The sequence below is a fragment of the Eschrichtius robustus genome, chromosome 10 (assembly GCF_028021215.1).
Source record: "Eschrichtius robustus isolate mEscRob2 chromosome 10, mEscRob2.pri, whole genome shotgun sequence".
Lineage (NCBI taxonomy): Eukaryota > Metazoa > Chordata > Mammalia > Artiodactyla > Eschrichtiidae > Eschrichtius > Eschrichtius robustus.
In genome coordinates this window covers 8,785,148-8,803,396 of record NC_090833.1, presented here as the reverse complement: position 1 = coordinate 8,803,396, position 18,249 = coordinate 8,785,148, and the positions used below count along the sequence as shown (strand labels likewise).

At 44.7% G+C, this 18,249-nt stretch overlaps 1 protein-coding gene across 14 annotated transcripts in view; it reads left to right on the top strand.

Moving 5' to 3' along the window:
• RALGPS1 (Ral GEF with PH domain and SH3 binding motif 1) overlaps positions 1 to 18,249 on the top strand; it is a 284,245-nt gene that overhangs the window by 52,465 nt on the left and 213,531 nt on the right. For all 14 annotated transcript variants that reach the window (XM_068552273.1, XM_068552270.1, XM_068552269.1 and 11 more), the window contains exon 4: positions 4,571 to 4,621. In XM_068552273.1, the coding sequence (XP_068408374.1) occupies positions 4,571 to 4,621 (51 nt within the window). The remainder of the gene's footprint in view (positions 1 to 4,570; positions 4,622 to 18,249) is intronic.

The window sequence follows — 18,249 nt, the reverse complement described above, 5'->3', positions numbered from 1 at the left end:
CAGAGCACAAAGCAAAGCAGGAACTTGTCTTTATCATCAGCAGATCATGGCCATTCTTCTAGATCAATATGTATAGATTTAATTCTCTATTTTTAATAGCCGCATAATATGCCAGAGTCTGCATGTACCATAATTTTTTTCAACAAGTTCCTTTTCTGATGGCCTTTTAGATTGCTTCCAGATTTTTACTACTACAAATAATTGTTCAGTAAACATCTATATTCATCTCTGTATCTAAATGTAGACCTCTCTCTCTATAATCCTCTTATATACCAGTGCTTTTCTTTCTGTATGAATTGGTATTGCTGTGTCAACAGTATGCTCATTTCAATTTTTAGGGGATAATATCTAAACGTAGTGCCTGATCCTGGATGAAGAAAAACTTGCTATAAAAGGCAGTATTGGGATAATTAGCAGATTTTGAATGTGGACTGTATATTAGATAATACGGTTGTACCAATGATAAATTTCCTAAGTGTAATAATTTTGTCATTATGTAAGAGGATCATCTTGTTCTTGGGAAATAAAATGCTGAAGGATTAAGAGGTGAAGAGTCATAATATCTGTATTTTACTCTCAAATGGTTCAGAAAAAATGTGTGTGTGTATATAATTTTTTATATATATATATATAATTATATACATAAAAATAAAGCAAATGAGACCAAATGTTAATAATGAAGCTAGGTGAAAGGTTAAAGAGTTTATCATATTATTCTTGCAAATTTTTTGTAAGTTTGACATTAAAAAATAAATAAAATGTTAAGAACGTTTCTTTTTATGGGTTACTGCCAGATTACTTTCCAAAAAGAACAGAGCAACTCGTAGTCCCATTAGTTGTGATGGCACTGATGGACCACAAATGGTGTCTTCCTCTTTAATTTGCATTTCCTTGACTATGATTCTAAAATTGTCAGACACAGCAGCTCTGGGAGTAAAAGCAGGAATGTATCTTTGGAGCTGATTACTTTTTGTTCTGTGAGCCCTCCTGGGGCTCATTTGGATTGATCTAAATGCAAATTGAAAGATATCTTCTATTATAAGACATACCACTGATTTACCAACAGCTTTCTTTGTTTATTTGGACTCAGGGAGAGCCTTATGCTATAGGGTTGTGGCTGGGAAGAGGGGATTTAGCCACTGTTAGAGGGAAAAACACTGCATTCAGCATATGCAAAAACCAGCTTGTTTTCTTTTTGGCTAATTTGCTGTCATTTATCCACATAAAACCACCACCTCTTTTTCTGTCCGGCTGTATTGTGACGTGATCCACTAGGTCTCTCCATTCTGAAGGCTTCATCTCTACAGAAACGTCCTGTAATATGTGGAGATTGGCCATTTCCTTAAAAAGCATGGATTTGTAGGGGTCCCTGGGCTAGGAGGGAGGAGGTGGGAGAAGGGGTTAGGGTGAAGGAAGGCATTGCCAGGTGACTAGCTTAATTGGACATCCCGTATTAAGGCTTTATTTTCGAAAATAATGAGAAGCCATTAAGAGACTTGTTCCTGAGTGTCCTCATCACAGGCACGTGCCCTCACCACTGCAGGAACCACGAGGGCCTCATTGTCTTGTGTTTTTGTTGAGGCTGTGCCACACCCCTAGGAGCCTGGGAGCCAGCTGTGAAAAGGGACAGGACCTGACCTCGCCTTCTGGTCCCCACTCCTACCCACATCCTCCCTTTTGGTAAAACTGCCTGCCTCCAACTTCTGGAGAAGGATTGCTCATCAGCAGCCTTTTCTACATGTGTTTGGCTTTGTAGTAAAATGACATGAAATTTATAATCTGATGATTTTACCTATCTATCTATGTATTCTTGCTCTGGACACTGCATCTTTTTTGGCCAGAATCGAGAAGATAGAAATAGGAGAGATTCTTCTGAAAACCCTCTGATGTGTGTTTGGGACCAACCATTCTATTTTCAGTCTCGTGTCCTCTGTTGTGGTTTGTCTTGAATAAAATACCTGCACACATTTTCTGATTTATGGTCTGAGTGGGAATCAGAATATTTGAAACTCGGACCATCCAAAAAACTATGAAATGTGAAGTCACTATTTTAATACATCATTTGGAAATTCAGTAGCAAACCCTAGAACTGATGGCAGGATGGACAGGAAGTTTTCTCACTTTCATATTAGCAGACTTTTGGTTCTTTTCCTAAAGGACATTGCAAGCATCCTGCCGGTTCTTCCGGATTGGGAGTTAACTTGAACTGCGGGAGAGATTTCCAAGGCCCTGTGAGCTCTCAGCTCAAATCTCCTGTTTTCACAAGGCCTTTCTGTTCCCCAGGATGGCAGAATTAATCCACGTGTGAGGAGCACTTGGCTAACAATCTCCATGGGTCTGGCAGGAGAAATGCCAGTCTGTTTGCACTGCCTGGGACGGAGCTTAGGGCCCTGTAGCTCTGGGCCACTCACACAAGCCCGCGGGCTTCAGCACATAGTAACCACTCACGTTGTGCTGACGTTCAGGGCCCGCTTGCTACAGGTGAGTGGACCCAGAGGTGGAAGAGCTCGGACTCCCTGGTGCCATCCACTTCTCTGCTGAGCTTCTGTTAGTGGAGGCATTTCACCTTGGTGCCCATGACGAGCACCAGCCCCTTGGAGGGATGAAGCCACCTGCTTATTTCCATCTCCTGCTCAGCCCTGGGGATGGTATGCTTTGGCCTGCATCCTGTGTTTCCCAGAAATCCAGTGATCTTGGACCACCTTTAAATTGTGCCAAGAGGTGACCACAATTCTGCACCTAAGCCCTGGATTGTGGTTACAGCTGACATACCACGTGTGTTGCCATTTTTCTCCAATGTATTCTTGACACGAGATTTTTTCTCATGACAGTATTTGCTGACTTGATGTAACAGCCTCCTTTAAGTATTTTTTAGAGCAACTTTGAAGCATGGATGTTCAAACAAATTAATGGTCTCTTATTTCCTAGCTCATGTATTGGGCAGGAACCATAAGTTCATATGCCAATACATGAGCCCATCTATGTGACTCCTCTTTTGCCAAAAAAATTATGATATGTAAACATATATATGATCTTTGTGAAAATGCAAGACAAGAGGTACAGAATGCCTGGCACCTGTATGTGTACACACACATATATGTACACATATACGTATATATAGAGAGCATCTATTAGGTGCCAGGCATCCTGTACCTCTTGCCTTGAATTCTCACAACGATCCTATTAGATAGGGATTATTGTCACCATACTCTAGATGTGGCAGCTGAAACTGGGAGAGGTTAAAGTCATGTGTCAAAGAGAATATTGCTATTAAGTTATGGTGTCCAGACACATGCCCAAGCCCCGTGGATTCCAGAGCCCACGTCTGTTAAGTGCATCGTGTCCTCCCAGATGCCCTGTGTACAACGGACAGGTGTCTTCTCTTATTAGTGGGCATCCAGAAGCTCTCATCTCTCCTTTCCCTGGCCTGTCACAGAAGCATCTGTTAACTGGTTCCTGGCATCCCATGTGACATATGGAGATAGGTATAGGTCATGTGAAGTCAGCCCAGTCCATGCCTTGGCCTGCAAAACTGTCAGCAGCGACGCTTTCTCTTACTGTCACCTGATGAGCTTCTAGCGATGGGAGCAGATTTTTAACTGGATGTATGTTTTCCCTATTGACAGAACTAGTGCTTCTCAAGCTAGCTGTGATAAAGGACCAGTTTTTTCCTTTCCAATCAGTTAAGGACTGATACTTTGAAAAAATACAATAAAAATGTCATGGGGATTGCTATAAAAGTTTCCAAATGCTTGCTCTCAAATTCCGTAATTATCTCATTGTGGGCTGGTGGAATAAACAGTTCGTGGTCCAACACTGGTCTGTGGATGCATCTTGAATAGCACTTTACCGTATAATTTAGAGGAGGCTTAGGCTTCAGAAGAAACGTACACTTTCTATAAGCCACAATTTAAAAAAAAATTAAATTTACAGTAATAGATAGTGTCTCTGTTTAGCATGCTAACTTATAATATGGTGTCTGCAACTTTTTAAAATTGTAAAAGTAATTCATACTTGAAACAAAAACTCGAATAGAATGAAAATATCCAAACTTAAAATGTTCCCCTTACTTTCACTCCCACCCTCCAAACTACTATTATCAATTCTTTTTTTAAAATTAATTTATTTATTTTGGCTGCGCTGTGTCTTACTTAGTTGCAGCATGCGAGATCTTTTAGTTGCGGCATGCGGACTTCTTAGCTGCGGCATGCATGCGGGATCTAGTTCCCCGACCAGGGAGTGAACCCAGGCCCCCTGCGTTGGGAATGCGGAGTCTTACCCACTGGACCACCAGGGAAGTCCCTCAATTCTTAAATTGGAAGTTCGTCTCATGTTTGAGAAGGAAGGGTGGATCAAGATTTATGAAGAGGGAAGGAATGGGCGAGGCATTTTCAAAATTTACCCAATTTTTTACTCTATCTTGATTTTCATTTCAAGGGGGAAAGTACGACTTCTAAGCGTCGTACTTTATTACAACTTTATTACTTTATTACTCTGTATAGTTTCAAAGTCACATGACAGCTGTTTTTGGTTTCCAGTATTTTCTAACCCCGATTCTCTTTTGTTGCAGAGCCAGATCACATTAATGGACATACCCGTGTTTAAAGCCATCCAGCCGGAGGTCTGTACCTTGTCCTTTACACTGTGCTACTAATGCTGGGGCTGGGAGGGGAGGATTTAGTCGGCCATGTTAGACTGACTCAGTTTCCTGGTTTCTCTCTTGAAGTCTCTATAAACTCATGTTATTGATTTAAGCCGCCATTAAAGAGAGCATCCAGGAGCTTTCCATTCTCAGAGGTGCTCACTCTTTGAGTCAGGTGTTTAGGTTCTCCAGAGGATGTCACTGCATTTGGCCCCCTCTGGCAGGGCTGTGGGCAGTCGGTGCCTACCGCCTTCACACCTGAGTCAGGCCTGGCCACACTGATTCCTTTGCCCAGGTCACCTCTGCTGGAGATGCTCACTGTTGAGACAGAGATGGGAGAGAACGTTTCCTAGAGAGCCTTCTTTCTGTTGATACCAAATTCTGGTGGTTGCCTTGTTTCTGATTTTGAAGCCAGTTGCCGCAGCAAAACACATACATATTCATGTTAAAAGCATACATATATTTTTAGAAACAGCATATTCAATAAAAAAAAAAGTTGATTTTAGTCTTTGAAAAAAAATCCCTGGAAATGTTTAGCAGTTGATAACGAGGCTTTACAGTTATTTTAGTCAGGGTTCTGGTTTTGTTATCTAGTAATAGAAATCCATTTCGAGTAGCTGAAGAGGCAGAAGAAGAATTTGTTACAAGCATAAAGGAGGCACTTTCAGAACCTGTGGCATGGAGTTCAGGCAGCCTGAAGAGCCGGGCAGGACGCAAGCCCTCTCCCTGCTCCCTGCCTCTCCTCTGCTTTTCCCTCTCCTCTGCTTTCCCCTCTCCTCTCTCTCCTGCCCTCTGTCCTGTCTGCCCCTGTGGTCCAACCTGGCCTCCCCGAAGGGCCCATATTTATGTGATGCCGTGGAAGCCACCTTCCACACCTGAACCCGCAAATCTTAGTCCAGCCCCGCTGAGTCCCGTGTCCGGTGCTGGTTCAGAGACTCAGGTCAGGAGTAGGTGGCCAAGATGAGCGAGAACAGCTGAGAGGACCCAGCCTTGTGAGTGGGGTGCAGATTTCAGAGAAGAGGGGTGTGGGTGGGTGATATGTCAAAACTATGGTGTGAATTCCAGAACACCACTCTTAACATGATGCCCTTCTTCTTACAGACTTTGAGAAGAACAGCATATTTTAATACAAAGCCAGACAAAGGATCCAGGCCTTCCTAGAGCTGGCATCCAACCCACTACAAATCAGGGGAAAACTAGTATTGCTAGCTGCACTCAGCATTTGTGTGAAGACGTGGCAGTGATTTGTATTTGGGTGTGTGTGAGTGTGTGTGTGTGTGTGTGTGTGTGTGTGTGTGTTGTATTCATTAGGTTTGGGGGGGCAGAACTATGTTTGCTTTTTTGAACTGGCTGACTTCCAGTCTTTTTCTATTTTCTTCTAATGTGGGATTACACATTCTTTCTAATTAAAAACAAAAACAAAAACAGAAAACAACCCAACACACTACATCTTGGAGCCTCTTGGGGGAGTAGTTGTGCGATGGTAGCCTTAGTTCTCAGCTGAACCTAGCTCTGCTCGTGTTCTCTGCTTAGCTTTGATCTGGAGCAGTTTAGACGCTTGGATCTTTATTCTTTGTCCTGAGCATCAAGAAGGACAGCCCAGCCTGCTGTGAGCCCAGGGAGGCTGGGGTGGCTGCTCGGGCTGACTGCAGGAGGGAAGGGATGGGGAATTCTTCAGAGGCACAAGGAGGGGCAGACCGAGACTTTTCCCAGGGCACTGCAGTTCGGAAGGTGCCTCTTCCAGGGCATATCTCGTTTCAAGTTGTCACAAGACATTAAGGTGGAGATGTTTTGCTTTCAAGACCGGCTTGGAGCTGTGGTTCTCAATCGTGGCTGCACATCAGAATCACCTGGGCAGCCTTGGAGACACGGGGTGCCTGGACTCCACCCTAGACCATGGAATCTGAGTCTCTGGGTTAGAGTCTAGAACACAGTCAGCTGTGTTTTGTATAGAAGCTGACCAGGTGATTCTGCTGCAGAGTGAGGATTAAGAATGAACTGCTTCGAGGTACCTGGAGAAACCCTAAACCTTTATGTCTTAGATCTATGATATGTTCGCTAAAGACGGGAGAGTTTGTTACTCATTGTCATTGTCAAAACTGTGGTTAAAAGGAGCACCCTGGGAGCTGTCCCAGCTTTTCTGCTCTTGTTATTGCTGTTAGCAGACTGAAAACTGCAACTTTTCCCCTTGATGATGTCTGCCACCTTATGGCTGGACCACCCCAGAGTCGGAAGCACATGTATAAGGGACACTTGTAAGTTTGATGTAGATGAGACTTTCCAGGAAGCAGAGGCCAGCATGTGAGAGCAAGATGGGCATTGTGAGTGGTCTGGACTCCCAGAAGATCGGGAAACCTGTGCCTTTCAGCCCTGGCTGTGCATCAGAATCAGTTGAGGAGCTCCGTAAAAAAAAAATCCAGATGCCTAGGCTTTATCCTTGGAGATTCTGATTCCATAGGGTTAGAGTGGGGCTGGGAATCCATTTCAGTCAGTTGTAGTCACTATTCTTTTTGATGCATAAATTATCCCACCTCTAACCAATGGGAGCCCTTTAATGTCATCTCCTGTATCCTTTTAACGTGATCCCATTATTTTTTATAAATTTATTTATTTATTTATTTATTTATTTTTGGCTGTGTTGGGTCTTCGTTTCTGTGCGAGGGCTTTCTCCAGTTGCGGCAAGCGGGGGCCACTCTTCATCGCGGTACGTGGGCCTTTCGCTGTCGCGGCCTCTCTTGTTGCGGGGCAGAGGCTCCAGACGCGCAGGCTCAGTAGTTGTGGCTCACGGTCCTAGTTGCTCCGCGGCATGTGGGATCTTCCCAGACCAGGGCTCGAACCCATGTCCCCTGCATTGGCAGGCAGATTCTCAACCACTGCGCCACCAGGGAAGCCCCTTGATCCCATTATTTTTTGATAGCTTCCTTGCTCTTTGATACAACAAGGTATGCTAATTTCCTGCTGAAGACCTGGAATCAGGCATTCCCTCAGGGGTCCTGGTTTCTTTTAGTGGAGGGTAGTATTTAGAAACCTGCAGTCTGGGTGAGAGGATGTTCATTGCTACTGGATTGCCATTGCTTTTAGGCCTTTTTGGTGGACGGGGCTAGGAAATAATTTTTTTTTAAAAGGAAAAGTCATGAGTTCATGATTGGGTAGGTAGTATTATTTCTCCACAATCCTTCCTTCCCTCCTCATCCTTGTCATGACTCCCCTGCGGGTGGTGTATATTTCCCCACCCCATGGACTTTGTGCCTGGCCCGTGACTTGGGCACAAGTGATGGGATGCAAGTGGTGAGCTGAGCCAGTAAGAGGCAGGAAGCTTCACCAGCCGTCTCGGAACCTCCACTCTCTGTGAGGGACCCATAGCTGTTGTGCATTTAGCCCGAGTCCCCAAATGAGGACATTAAAGATGACCTGACCCTGACCCAAAGCCTGAATTCCAGCCTAACCTGGCACAGCCCAGCCAACCCAGCAAAGATCAGCTGACCGATGAGCATGAAATAAATGTTGTCATTGTGAGCCTCTGAGATTTCAGGATTGTTCGTTATACCACTTTATCGTGTGGAAACACGACCAATACAATGTTGATCTTTCCATCTTACATTCCAGGATTCAAACCTAACATTCCAGGATTGTTAACTTAATTCCCTTGGTTTTTATATGTTTTCTTTTACACTGACAGTTCTGGTTCCTAACAACAATAAATAATTACTTTTTTGTATTATCCCATCATATATACGTATAATAGTTTTAAAATAATAATATCAGTATTACTATTAACCAGCAGACTACTAGTTAAATTTGAGCATTTCTTTGCAGTTCTGTTTGTCTTTAGTTCCTTTTCTTCTCTCCCTCCTACCACTCACACATGCAGGTGGGCCTCCCTCCTTGGCTTCTCCCAAAGGTCTTTGGAAGCACCAGGGCAGAGAAGGAGTTCATGCTCACTTGGTTCGGAAGGGCTGCATCCTGAGAGACCCTGTTGTAATCCCAGTGCCTGGAACATAGTAGATACTCAGTTAATATGTGTTGAATGAGTGAAGAGTGAATGAATGACTGAATGAGAGGAGAAGCACTGTAGCAGAACATTATCTGGCCAAGTTTAGGCACATTGCCAAGGAGGGCGTACCAAGTAAGGGGACCTGATTACCAGGGTGCCTGTTTTGCGGTGTAACCACTTCCCCCAAAGCAAGGGTTTTGTCTGGTGAGCTCAGTCTTTGAAGATTCAGATTTCCAACGCTGTTGATAACTGAGGGTAGAACTGTGGCTTCTGCTCATTTCTGCAAGGGGGACCGCAAGAGCATCGGCCCAGGGCTTAGAGGAAGCCAGGGAGATGGTGAGTTAAGGATTGGCAGAGAGCAAGGAAAATGGAAGTTAGCAAATATGGAACCATAACTGCCCTGTTCCCCAGTGACTCCAACAAGTGACCAATTTTATCAAAAACTGGCGAGTTAACGCAGATACAACTTTGCAGCATAATAGCTCACAGCTGTGTGTAACTTACTAGCTGTGGCCTAGAACCCCATCCCCACCGTGGTGGATTGGGTTGCAGGCCTGGGTGGGTTCCTGGCTGCCATGGCTTGGGGTGGGGGCTGCATTGTGAAGGAGGGCTTTCTGAGGGGTCCCGGTGGCAGCAGCCTTGGGAGAGGGTACATTTTCAGGGTGGCATTTTTCCCCCCAGCCTTACCTACCAAATCTGTCTGTCATTATGCCCACCTCCCAGCCTGGGGAATTGAAGGCCCAGCAGTTTCTCAGAGACCAGTTTGAACGTCGGAATTGTTTTTGTCATTAGTTTTAACGTGGAGCATCAAGGGGGAACTGCTGTTCTTAGAATGTGCTGAAAATGTGCACGCTCTGTGCTTGACTCAGCCCACTTTCTATCCAAGCCCAGCTGCTAGGCCCACTGGTGCTGCCCGGTGTGCTGGAGAGCACGGGCTCAGTCTGGCAAGGCTGGGTGCAGTCCCAGCTTCACCCTTCCTAGCTTGGACTGTGGACAAGTTACTCGTTCTCCTTATGCTTCAATTTTCTCATGTGTAAAATGGGGGAACCATAGTTTTCACCTTACAATGGGCGTGTAAGAACTCAGGGCAATGCCTGCATATGCTAAGTTCCCAGTAACTTGTGGCTGTAATTTCTCACCGGTGCATATTTTGAATAGGTTCTGTGCATTTTTTTAATATTTATTTTTATTTATTTATTTGGTTGCACCGGTCTTAGTTGCAGCAGGCAGGCTCCGTATTTGTGGCATGCGCACTCTCAGTTGCGGCGTGCATGTGGGATCTAGTTCCCTGACCAGGGATGGAACCCAGCCCTGCTGCATTTTTTAAAAATTAATTAATTATTTATTTATTTGGCTGCATTGGGTCTTCATTGCTGCATGCAGGCTTTCTCTAATTGTGGCGAGCGGGGGCTACTCTTCGTTGCGGTGCGTGGGCTTCTCATTACAGTTGCTTCTCTTGTTGTGGGGCACGGGCTCTAGGTGTGTGGGCGTCAGTTGTTGTGGCATGTGGGCTCAGTGGTTGAGGTGTCCGGGCTCAGTAGTTGTGGCTCGCGGGTTCTAGAGTGCAGGCTCAGTAGTTGCGGTGCACAGGCTTAGTTGCTCCACGGCATGTGGGATCTTCCCGGGCCAGGGGTCGAATCCGTGTCCTCTGCATTGGCAGGCGGATTCTTAACCACAGTGCCACGAGGGAAGTCTGGGTTCTGTGCATTTTGGACGTGAGATCACGCTCCAAAGAACATTCAGTGATGCCTGGGTGGGAGCCAGTGGCCCAGAGGAGGTGATGCTCTGAGTAGCAGAGTGGTTAAGAGCACTGTACTTGGAATCCTTCAGACCCAAGTTCACACCCTAGTTCCCTGGATGGCGGGGAGGCTGCAGTCTAGATGGAGACTCACACCACGGTGACCTGGGGGCCACGCGAAGACTGCGTGGGAAGACTCTCTCTGCCTTAGAGTCAGGACACTGGCACTGAGCCTTGGAGGCTGAAAGGGATCGTATCTGATGGCTGATTCAAGGAATGGGATGGGAGTGGGAAGGACATTTCAGGCAGAGTGAATAACTCACTGAAAAGGCAGATCGTATATTTACCAAAGTTTAACATTACTTTTAGTGCCTGGCTTCTGGGGAGAAAAACCGGTGAGCCCCTTGTCCTCTCGGTTCTGTGTTCCTCAAGGGCATGGTTTCCGGGGATGTGGGCGTGCTCACCAGAGGTCAGTGTGTCATTCTCTTGCTGACTGGCAGCTGGGGGTGTGCAGGGTCTCAGAGGCGTGTGGATGGGTGTCCAGCAGGCCCGAGTGTGATGGAAACAAACTGCGGTGGGTACCAAGCTCAGTGAGGTAGAAGGTGTCTCCGTGTGCCTGTGTTTTCCAGTCTTGCTGTCCCTGCCGACATTGCTCCATCCCCGCTGCCAGATTTCCCAGCAGTCAGACGGACCTTCACTCATTCACTCCTTCATCTGTCTGCTGTGCCACATGCTGGAGAGACAGAGACAGAGGGGACATGGGCACCATCCAGTGAGAGTGAGGGGCAGACGTGTAAACGGACAGTGGACAAGAGGCATTTGGGGCTGGCAGGGCCTCGAGGAGAGAGTGGCGGGTAGAGGGGTCAGGAGGCAGAGCTTTAGCTTGTTAACCTTGGGGGTTCACGGAGTGGTTTCAAAAGGGGAGTGACATGGACAGATTTGTATTTTAGGATGTTCGTTCCAGCTGCGGAGACAGAGCCCACTGCAGTCAGGGAGACCGGTTTGGGGAGTGTGCAGCCGTGGGTGGGAGACAAGGGTGGTAGTGATGGTGGGGAGGGGCCTGGCCCTAGACTGAATAGGGGGCTGCTGTGAGGGCCGAGGCAAGAAGACACAGCAGGCAGAGGGGTACACTCTGCGTGTGGGGAGCAGAGGGAAGAGCAGAGGGCAGAGAAGGAGGCAGAGGAAGTGGCCCTGGAGGCAGGAGGAGGCCCAGGGAGCCCAGTGTCCTGAGGTCGAGCAGGGTGGTGGGCAGCGTTTTGTCCAGGGGAGGGAGGCCAGGAGGTCCTGGAAGGAGAAGGGTTTCAGAGTTCAGGGTCAGAGGTGGGGTCGCTCTGGCGACTGTGCTTGAAGGGGTGATGGCTGTGCTTGTGGATAGCTGAGGTGGAGGGGGACGAAAGTCTTTCCAGGGGGAGGTTGAGGTGCATTGTGACCCAGAATTGAGAGGACACCACCCAGTGTACAGACCTCCCCGGAGATGATGGCGGGAGCGTGGGAGGAGGAAACTGTGAGCCAGAACTGAAGGCGAGAGCATCCTGGGCTCAGGAGCCGATGGCAACGTGGAGGGGAGACGGAGGGGCCCAGAAATGGCTCAGAAGAAAGCTGCAGGCCTAGACTGGAGCCTCGTGAGGGAAGGAACCAGAGTGTCACCAGCACCTGCCACTTGGGTTTGAGGCACAGGCCAGGTGCTGAGTGTCAGTGGAAGGCAGGCAAGGGGTGTTCCAGCTGGGCGTGCATCCTGGATCCTCGCTCCCCTCCTCCCTGTGGCCCTGGAGGGAGCCTGGGATTTAAAGGGGATATATGTATATGTATAGCTGATTCACTTTGTTATAAAGCAGAAACTAACACTCCATTGTAAAGCAATTGTACTCTAATAAAGGTGTTAAAAAAAAAAAAAGTTACCTCAAAAATAAATAAATAAATAAAGGGCAGATCCGGTGAGAAGGAGGAGGTGGGAGCGCATTAACAAATGTTTTGGGAAAATGGAGGCGGTATCCAGATAGAACGCTTGTCCCTGGGGGCCACTCACTCTAGAGAGATTTGGTTTCACCCTTCCCCAAATCAGGACCTGAGTCCTCGGGGCCTGGCTGGAGCCTCATCTGCTGGTCTGCCGAGGAATGGAAGACTCCCCACTGAAGTACACGGTTTCCTCTGGGCCACATGACACGTTGCAGTTCAGGAAAACACTGCCTGTGGGTTCAGGAACCTGACCCTCTGGCCTTTTGTCTGGATGCCGTTTGCTTGCTCTGAAGAAGCGGGCATTCCAGAAAGCAGAGGTCAGTGTTGGATGTCGGACAAACCCTGTGTGTCTTTGCTGCTCCTTGGAATCACAGCGTTTGGCCCTGGGAGAAGGGAAGAACGTTGCCAGCAAGGCAGTTTTTTGTGAAGAGGAGATCGGTTTCACTGACATCATTAAAACCCCTCTTTCAGGTCACATGCTGGGCCATTTTCTCAGACCATTTCCCTCCACTGACCCAGCCTAGCCTAAGCCACTGCCACCTCTCCTCCGATCACATCTCCCCACGTTCAATCCCGGCCCCTCAATCTCCTCTCTGTATTCGGAGACATCTTTCTAAAGCCAAAATCCGACTGTGTCCCTGTCCTGCCTAGAACCCTCTGAGGTTCAGTGCTCCTAGGATGCCGACCTGCCTCCTTTACCCAGCCGGCCAGGCTCTGCATGATGGGCCAGCGGTAGACCTCCTGCCGCAGCCCGCTGCTCCATGCTGCCCCGCAGCCTCCCTGGTCTCCCTGCCTTCCCGTGTGCTGTGCTCTTCACCTGGAATGTCCACCTCTTCCCCATCACAGGCGACTCCTCCTCCTCTGTCAGGAGATGGAGTGAGCAGCTTAGATCTCAGGGTGCTGCAGGTTCCCCTCGGTTCCCTCTCACCTCATCATCTACCACTGTGCTGAAATGTCACGACTTTGGAAAGTCTGAATGATTAGTGTTTCAAGTCTGTCTCCCTCCTAGATTATAAACTCCACGGATGCAGGGATCATGCCAGTACCCCATATCCTGTGACCTAGCACAGTGCCTGATGTTATTTGTTGAATATATGTAGGATGTAGTAGTAATAATAATAATAGTAAGGTCCCACTGAATACTCTTGACGTCTACGCTATCCTGCCTCTCTTTGTTAAAAAAAGGGAATCAGGTAGTAGGGGGTGAGCCAGCTGCCCTCCAGTTGGGCCGAGGCCTGGGGAGGATGGCTCCAGAGTTTCAGTGTTGATGTTAGTTAGCAACAGAAGCCTGAGCAGCTGTCTTTCTCATCTGTTACTGCTCTGAGTTTGCATTTGTTATTTGCTTCTCATTTCCTAGTAATCACTCTATCCTTTGTAAGGATTTCTTGTCACAATGAAAACAAAGTGGGAACGGGCTTTCCCCCAGCTCCCTTCATGATGGAGACAGAGGTTGGAGTCCCTCTCTGGGCCCCAGAGAAAGACCTGCCTGAAGGGTGGGGAGAGCCGTCTGGGGCAGGAGTTGGGTCTGGCTGCAGACATAGGCCAGCAGCACATTTGATCCAGTGACACCAACACAGCAATTTCCAGACTCATTTTTTCTCCCTTCTTGAGTGTGGGTATGACATTAGTGCTGGTTAGAAACCAAATTTCCTTTTAAATGAATTAATAACACAAAACAGAACATTTGGCGAACAGCTGTTTTCATCCATGGGGACTTGCCTCCTGGTTGCGATTTTGTCTGCGAGAAAAACAGGGTTCACTTAGACTCTTGCTGCAGGAGCAACTGCCTGATTGCAGGCAGTTTGGTGGGATGGGAGGCTCACGCTTCGGAGGCAGGAAGATCTGCATTTGAAGCCTGGCTCCGATGCTCTCCAGCTGTGTGATCATGGCAGGTTCATTTACCTCCCTGGGCCTCATTTCCTTAATTGTAAAGTGGAAACGATACCCGATACCCGTCTCACAGTGCTGTGTGATGCTTCAGGGAGATCACATGGGCAGGCAGCCTGGTGCACAGCCGAAACTCAACAAGCTATTTCTCCTCTTTTGAGAGAGGTCAGTGATGTAATAAGGAGAAAAGCAACGACAGGCTAATAAGTCAAGCTTAGAAGGGCCCTGGGCCCAGCAGTGTGTCGAAGTCTCTGAGGAAGGACCTTTTGTCACTGCTGTTCCCTAACTCCAACCACAGTGGCACATTATGGGGTCAGTACTTGTCAGGAGTCGTTGGATGAATGAGAGGCAGGTAGAAGAGCATTTCTTTCTGGGCTCTGGAGTGAGAAGGACTAGGTTTGTATCTCTGGGACCGTGCTTAAGTCACTTAATCACTCCAAGGCTCAAGTCACATGTCTGCAAAATGGAGCTGATGATATGACTACCTCGAAAAGTTGGACATGAGGATGGAGTGAGATTTTTTCAGGTTTATTGAGGCATAATTGACATATAATAAATCAGGCGTAAATAAAGCCAATAATTTGATGAGTTTGGATGTATGTATATACATGTGAAACCATCATCAAATCAAGGTAATAAACATACCCATCACCCAGAAAGTTGCTTTGTGCTCCTTGCAGTCCCTCCCTCCTCTCCACTCCCACAGCTGTCTTCTTAAAATCAGGTAATATAAGTCCTTAAGATGTGTTCTTCTATTTCAAAATGGTTTTGGCTATTCTAGTCCTTTGCATTTCCATAGGAATTTTAAAATCAGGTTGTTAGGTTTTACAAAACTTGCTAGGCTATGATTGTGGTTGGGTTGACTCCATAGATCAATCTGGGGAAAATTGGCATCTTAACAATACTGAGTCCCTGGAACCATGAACATAGTATGCACATCCATGTATTTAGGTCTTCTTTAAGTTATTTCAGTACTGCTATATACTTTTCAGTGTATAGGTCTTACACATCTTTTGTCAGATTTATTCCTAAGTATTTCATTTTCTATTCTGTTGTAAATGTTATTTTATTTAAATTCCAATTGTTCATTACTAGTTTATAGAAATATGACTGATTTTTGTAAATTGACCTGTATCCTACAACTTTGCTAAACTCACTTATTCTAGGAGCTTTTTTTTGTAGATTCTATAGGATTTTCTACAAGATGATGATAGCTCTGTGAATAACAACAGTTTAATTTCTTTCTTTCTAAACTAGATGCTTTTATTTCTTTTCCTTGTCTTATTAACTGGCTATAATCTCTAGTACCATGTTGAGCAGAAGTGATGAGAGCAGATATCCTTGGCTTGTTTCTAGTCTTAGAGGAAAAGTGGTCTTTCATTTTTAAGTATGATATTAGCTGTAAGCTGTAGGTTTTTCATACGTGGCTTTTATCAGATTGAGGGTGTTCCCTCCTAATCCCAATTTGCTGAGAATTTTTGTCTGGAATGGATATTGGGTTTTATCAAATGTTTTTCCTACATCTATTGAGATAATCTTTTTTTTTTTTTTTCAGTCTGTTGCTAAGGAGAATTACATGATGGATTTTTTTGAATGCATTCCTGTGATAAACCCCACTTGGTCATGATGTAGAATCCTTTTTGTATATTGTTGGATTTGATTTGCTAAAATTTTGCTAAGAATTTTTGCATCTGTGTTCATGATGAGGAATACTGGTCTGTATTTTTCTTTCCTTGAAATGTCTTTTTCTGGTTTTAATATCAGTTTTTTTAATATCTGGTTTTAATATATTTCTGGTGTAATACTGACCTCATAAAACAAGTTAGGAAGCATTCTTTCCTTTTCAGTTTTCCAGAAGAGTTTATGTAGAATTGGTATGATTTCTTTTGCAAATATTTGGTAGATTTCACCCATAGAGCCACCTGGACCTGGAGTTTTCTTTGTGGAAAGGTTTTTGTTCTTTCCTTTTAAATAGACTACTTTTAAGAGCAGTTTTAGCTCACAGCAAAACTGAGCAGAAATTAGACAGTGTTCCCATATACCCCTTGTCCCCCCCCCCCGACCCCCAACCGTTTTCCCCACTATCAACATCCCCATCAGAGTGGTACATTTGTTTCATTAATGAACCTACATTGACATATCATTATTACCCAACATCCATAGTTTACATTAGGGTTCACTCTTGGTGAACCCTTGTACATTTTATGGGTTTTGACAAATGCATAATGACATGTATCCACCATTTATAGTATCATACAGAATAGTTTCCCTGCCCTAAAAATCCTTTCTCTATTCATCCCTCTCTCTCCCCGTTGGCAACCACTGACCTTTTCAGTGTCTCCATAGCTTTGCCTTTTCCAGCCTGTCATAGAGTTGGAATCATACAGTTTTATGGCCTTCTTTCACTTAGTAATATGCATTTAAGGCTCTTCCATATCTTTTCATGGCTTGATTAGCATTTCATATTAGCACTGAATAATATTCAATTGTCTGGATGTACCACAGTTTAGCCATTCACCTGTCTTACTGAGAGACATCTTGGTTGCTTCCAAGTTTTGGCAATTATGAATAAAGCTGCTATAAACATCCAAATGCAGTTCTTTTGTGTATAGATATAAGTTTTCATCCCCTTTGGGTAAATACTGTGGAGTGCAATTGCTAGATTATTGTGGAACGGTTTTCAACTATGAATTCAATTTCTCTAATAGATGTAGAGTATTCATGTAGTATATTTCATTTTTTTAGTGAGCTTTGGTTGTGTTTTTCAATGAGTTTGTCTATTTTATCTAAGTTGTTAAATTTATTCCCATGAAGTTGTTCATAATATTCCCTTATCCTTTTAATATCTATAGGATCTGTAATCATTTCCACTCTCTCATTCCTGGTATTGATAATTTGTGTCTCCTTTTTTTTTTCTGATCAGTCTGGCTAAGTTTATCAATTTTATTGATCTCAGAAAAACAGCATTTGCTTCCATTAGTTTTTTTCTATTGCTTTTATGTTTTGTAATTCATTGATTTCTGTTCATATTTTTTTAAAAAAAACATTTCCTTTCTTCTGCTTACTTTGGGTTTAATTCACTCTTGTAGCTTCTTAAAGTGGAAGCTGAGGTCAATGATTTGAGACCTTTCTTCATTTCTAATGTAGGCATCTGGTGCTATAAATTTCCTTTTAAGCATTGCTTTAGCTTTATCCCACACATTTTGATATTTTGGACTTCCATTTTCATTCAGTTCAAAATGTTTTCTAATTTTCCTTTTGATTTCTTTTTGATCCATGAATTATTAAAAATGTGTTCTTAGTTTCTAAATATTTGGGGATTTTCTAGGTATTTTACGCTATTGATTTCTAATTCCATTGTATTTAGAGAACATACTTTGTATGGTTTGAAATTATTTTAAATTTATTGAGATTTATGTATGGCATAACTACAGTCAATCTTGATAAAGTTCTGAGTGAATTTGAAAAAAATATGTATTCTGCAGTTTTTGCATAGAGCACTCTATGAATATAATTGAGGTCAAGTGGGTTAATAGTATTATTGAAGTCATCTATATCCTAACCTAACTGATTTTCTACTTATTTGTTCTATTGATTATTGAGAGAAGAGTATTGAAATCTGCCATTATAATTGTAGATTTGTTGATTTCTCTTTAAATTCTATCAGTTTTTGCTTTATGCATTTTGAAATTCTAGTATTAGCTGCATAAACATTTACAATTATGTCTTCCTATTGAATTTACCCTTCATCATTATGAAATGACCCACCTTATCCCTGGAACTATTCTTTGCCCTGAAATCTACTTTGTTTGATAATATAGCCATCTTTCTTTTGATCAGTGTTAGCATGTGCCATGGTCTGAATGTACCTCCCAAACTCATATGTTGAAATCCAAACATCCACAGTGATGGAATTAGAACATGGGGCCTTTGGGTGGATCCCTCACTAATCCCTCACTAAGGGATTAGTGCCCTTAAAAAGAGACCTCAGAGAGCTAGCTCATCCCTTCTACCATGTGAGGACACAGTGAA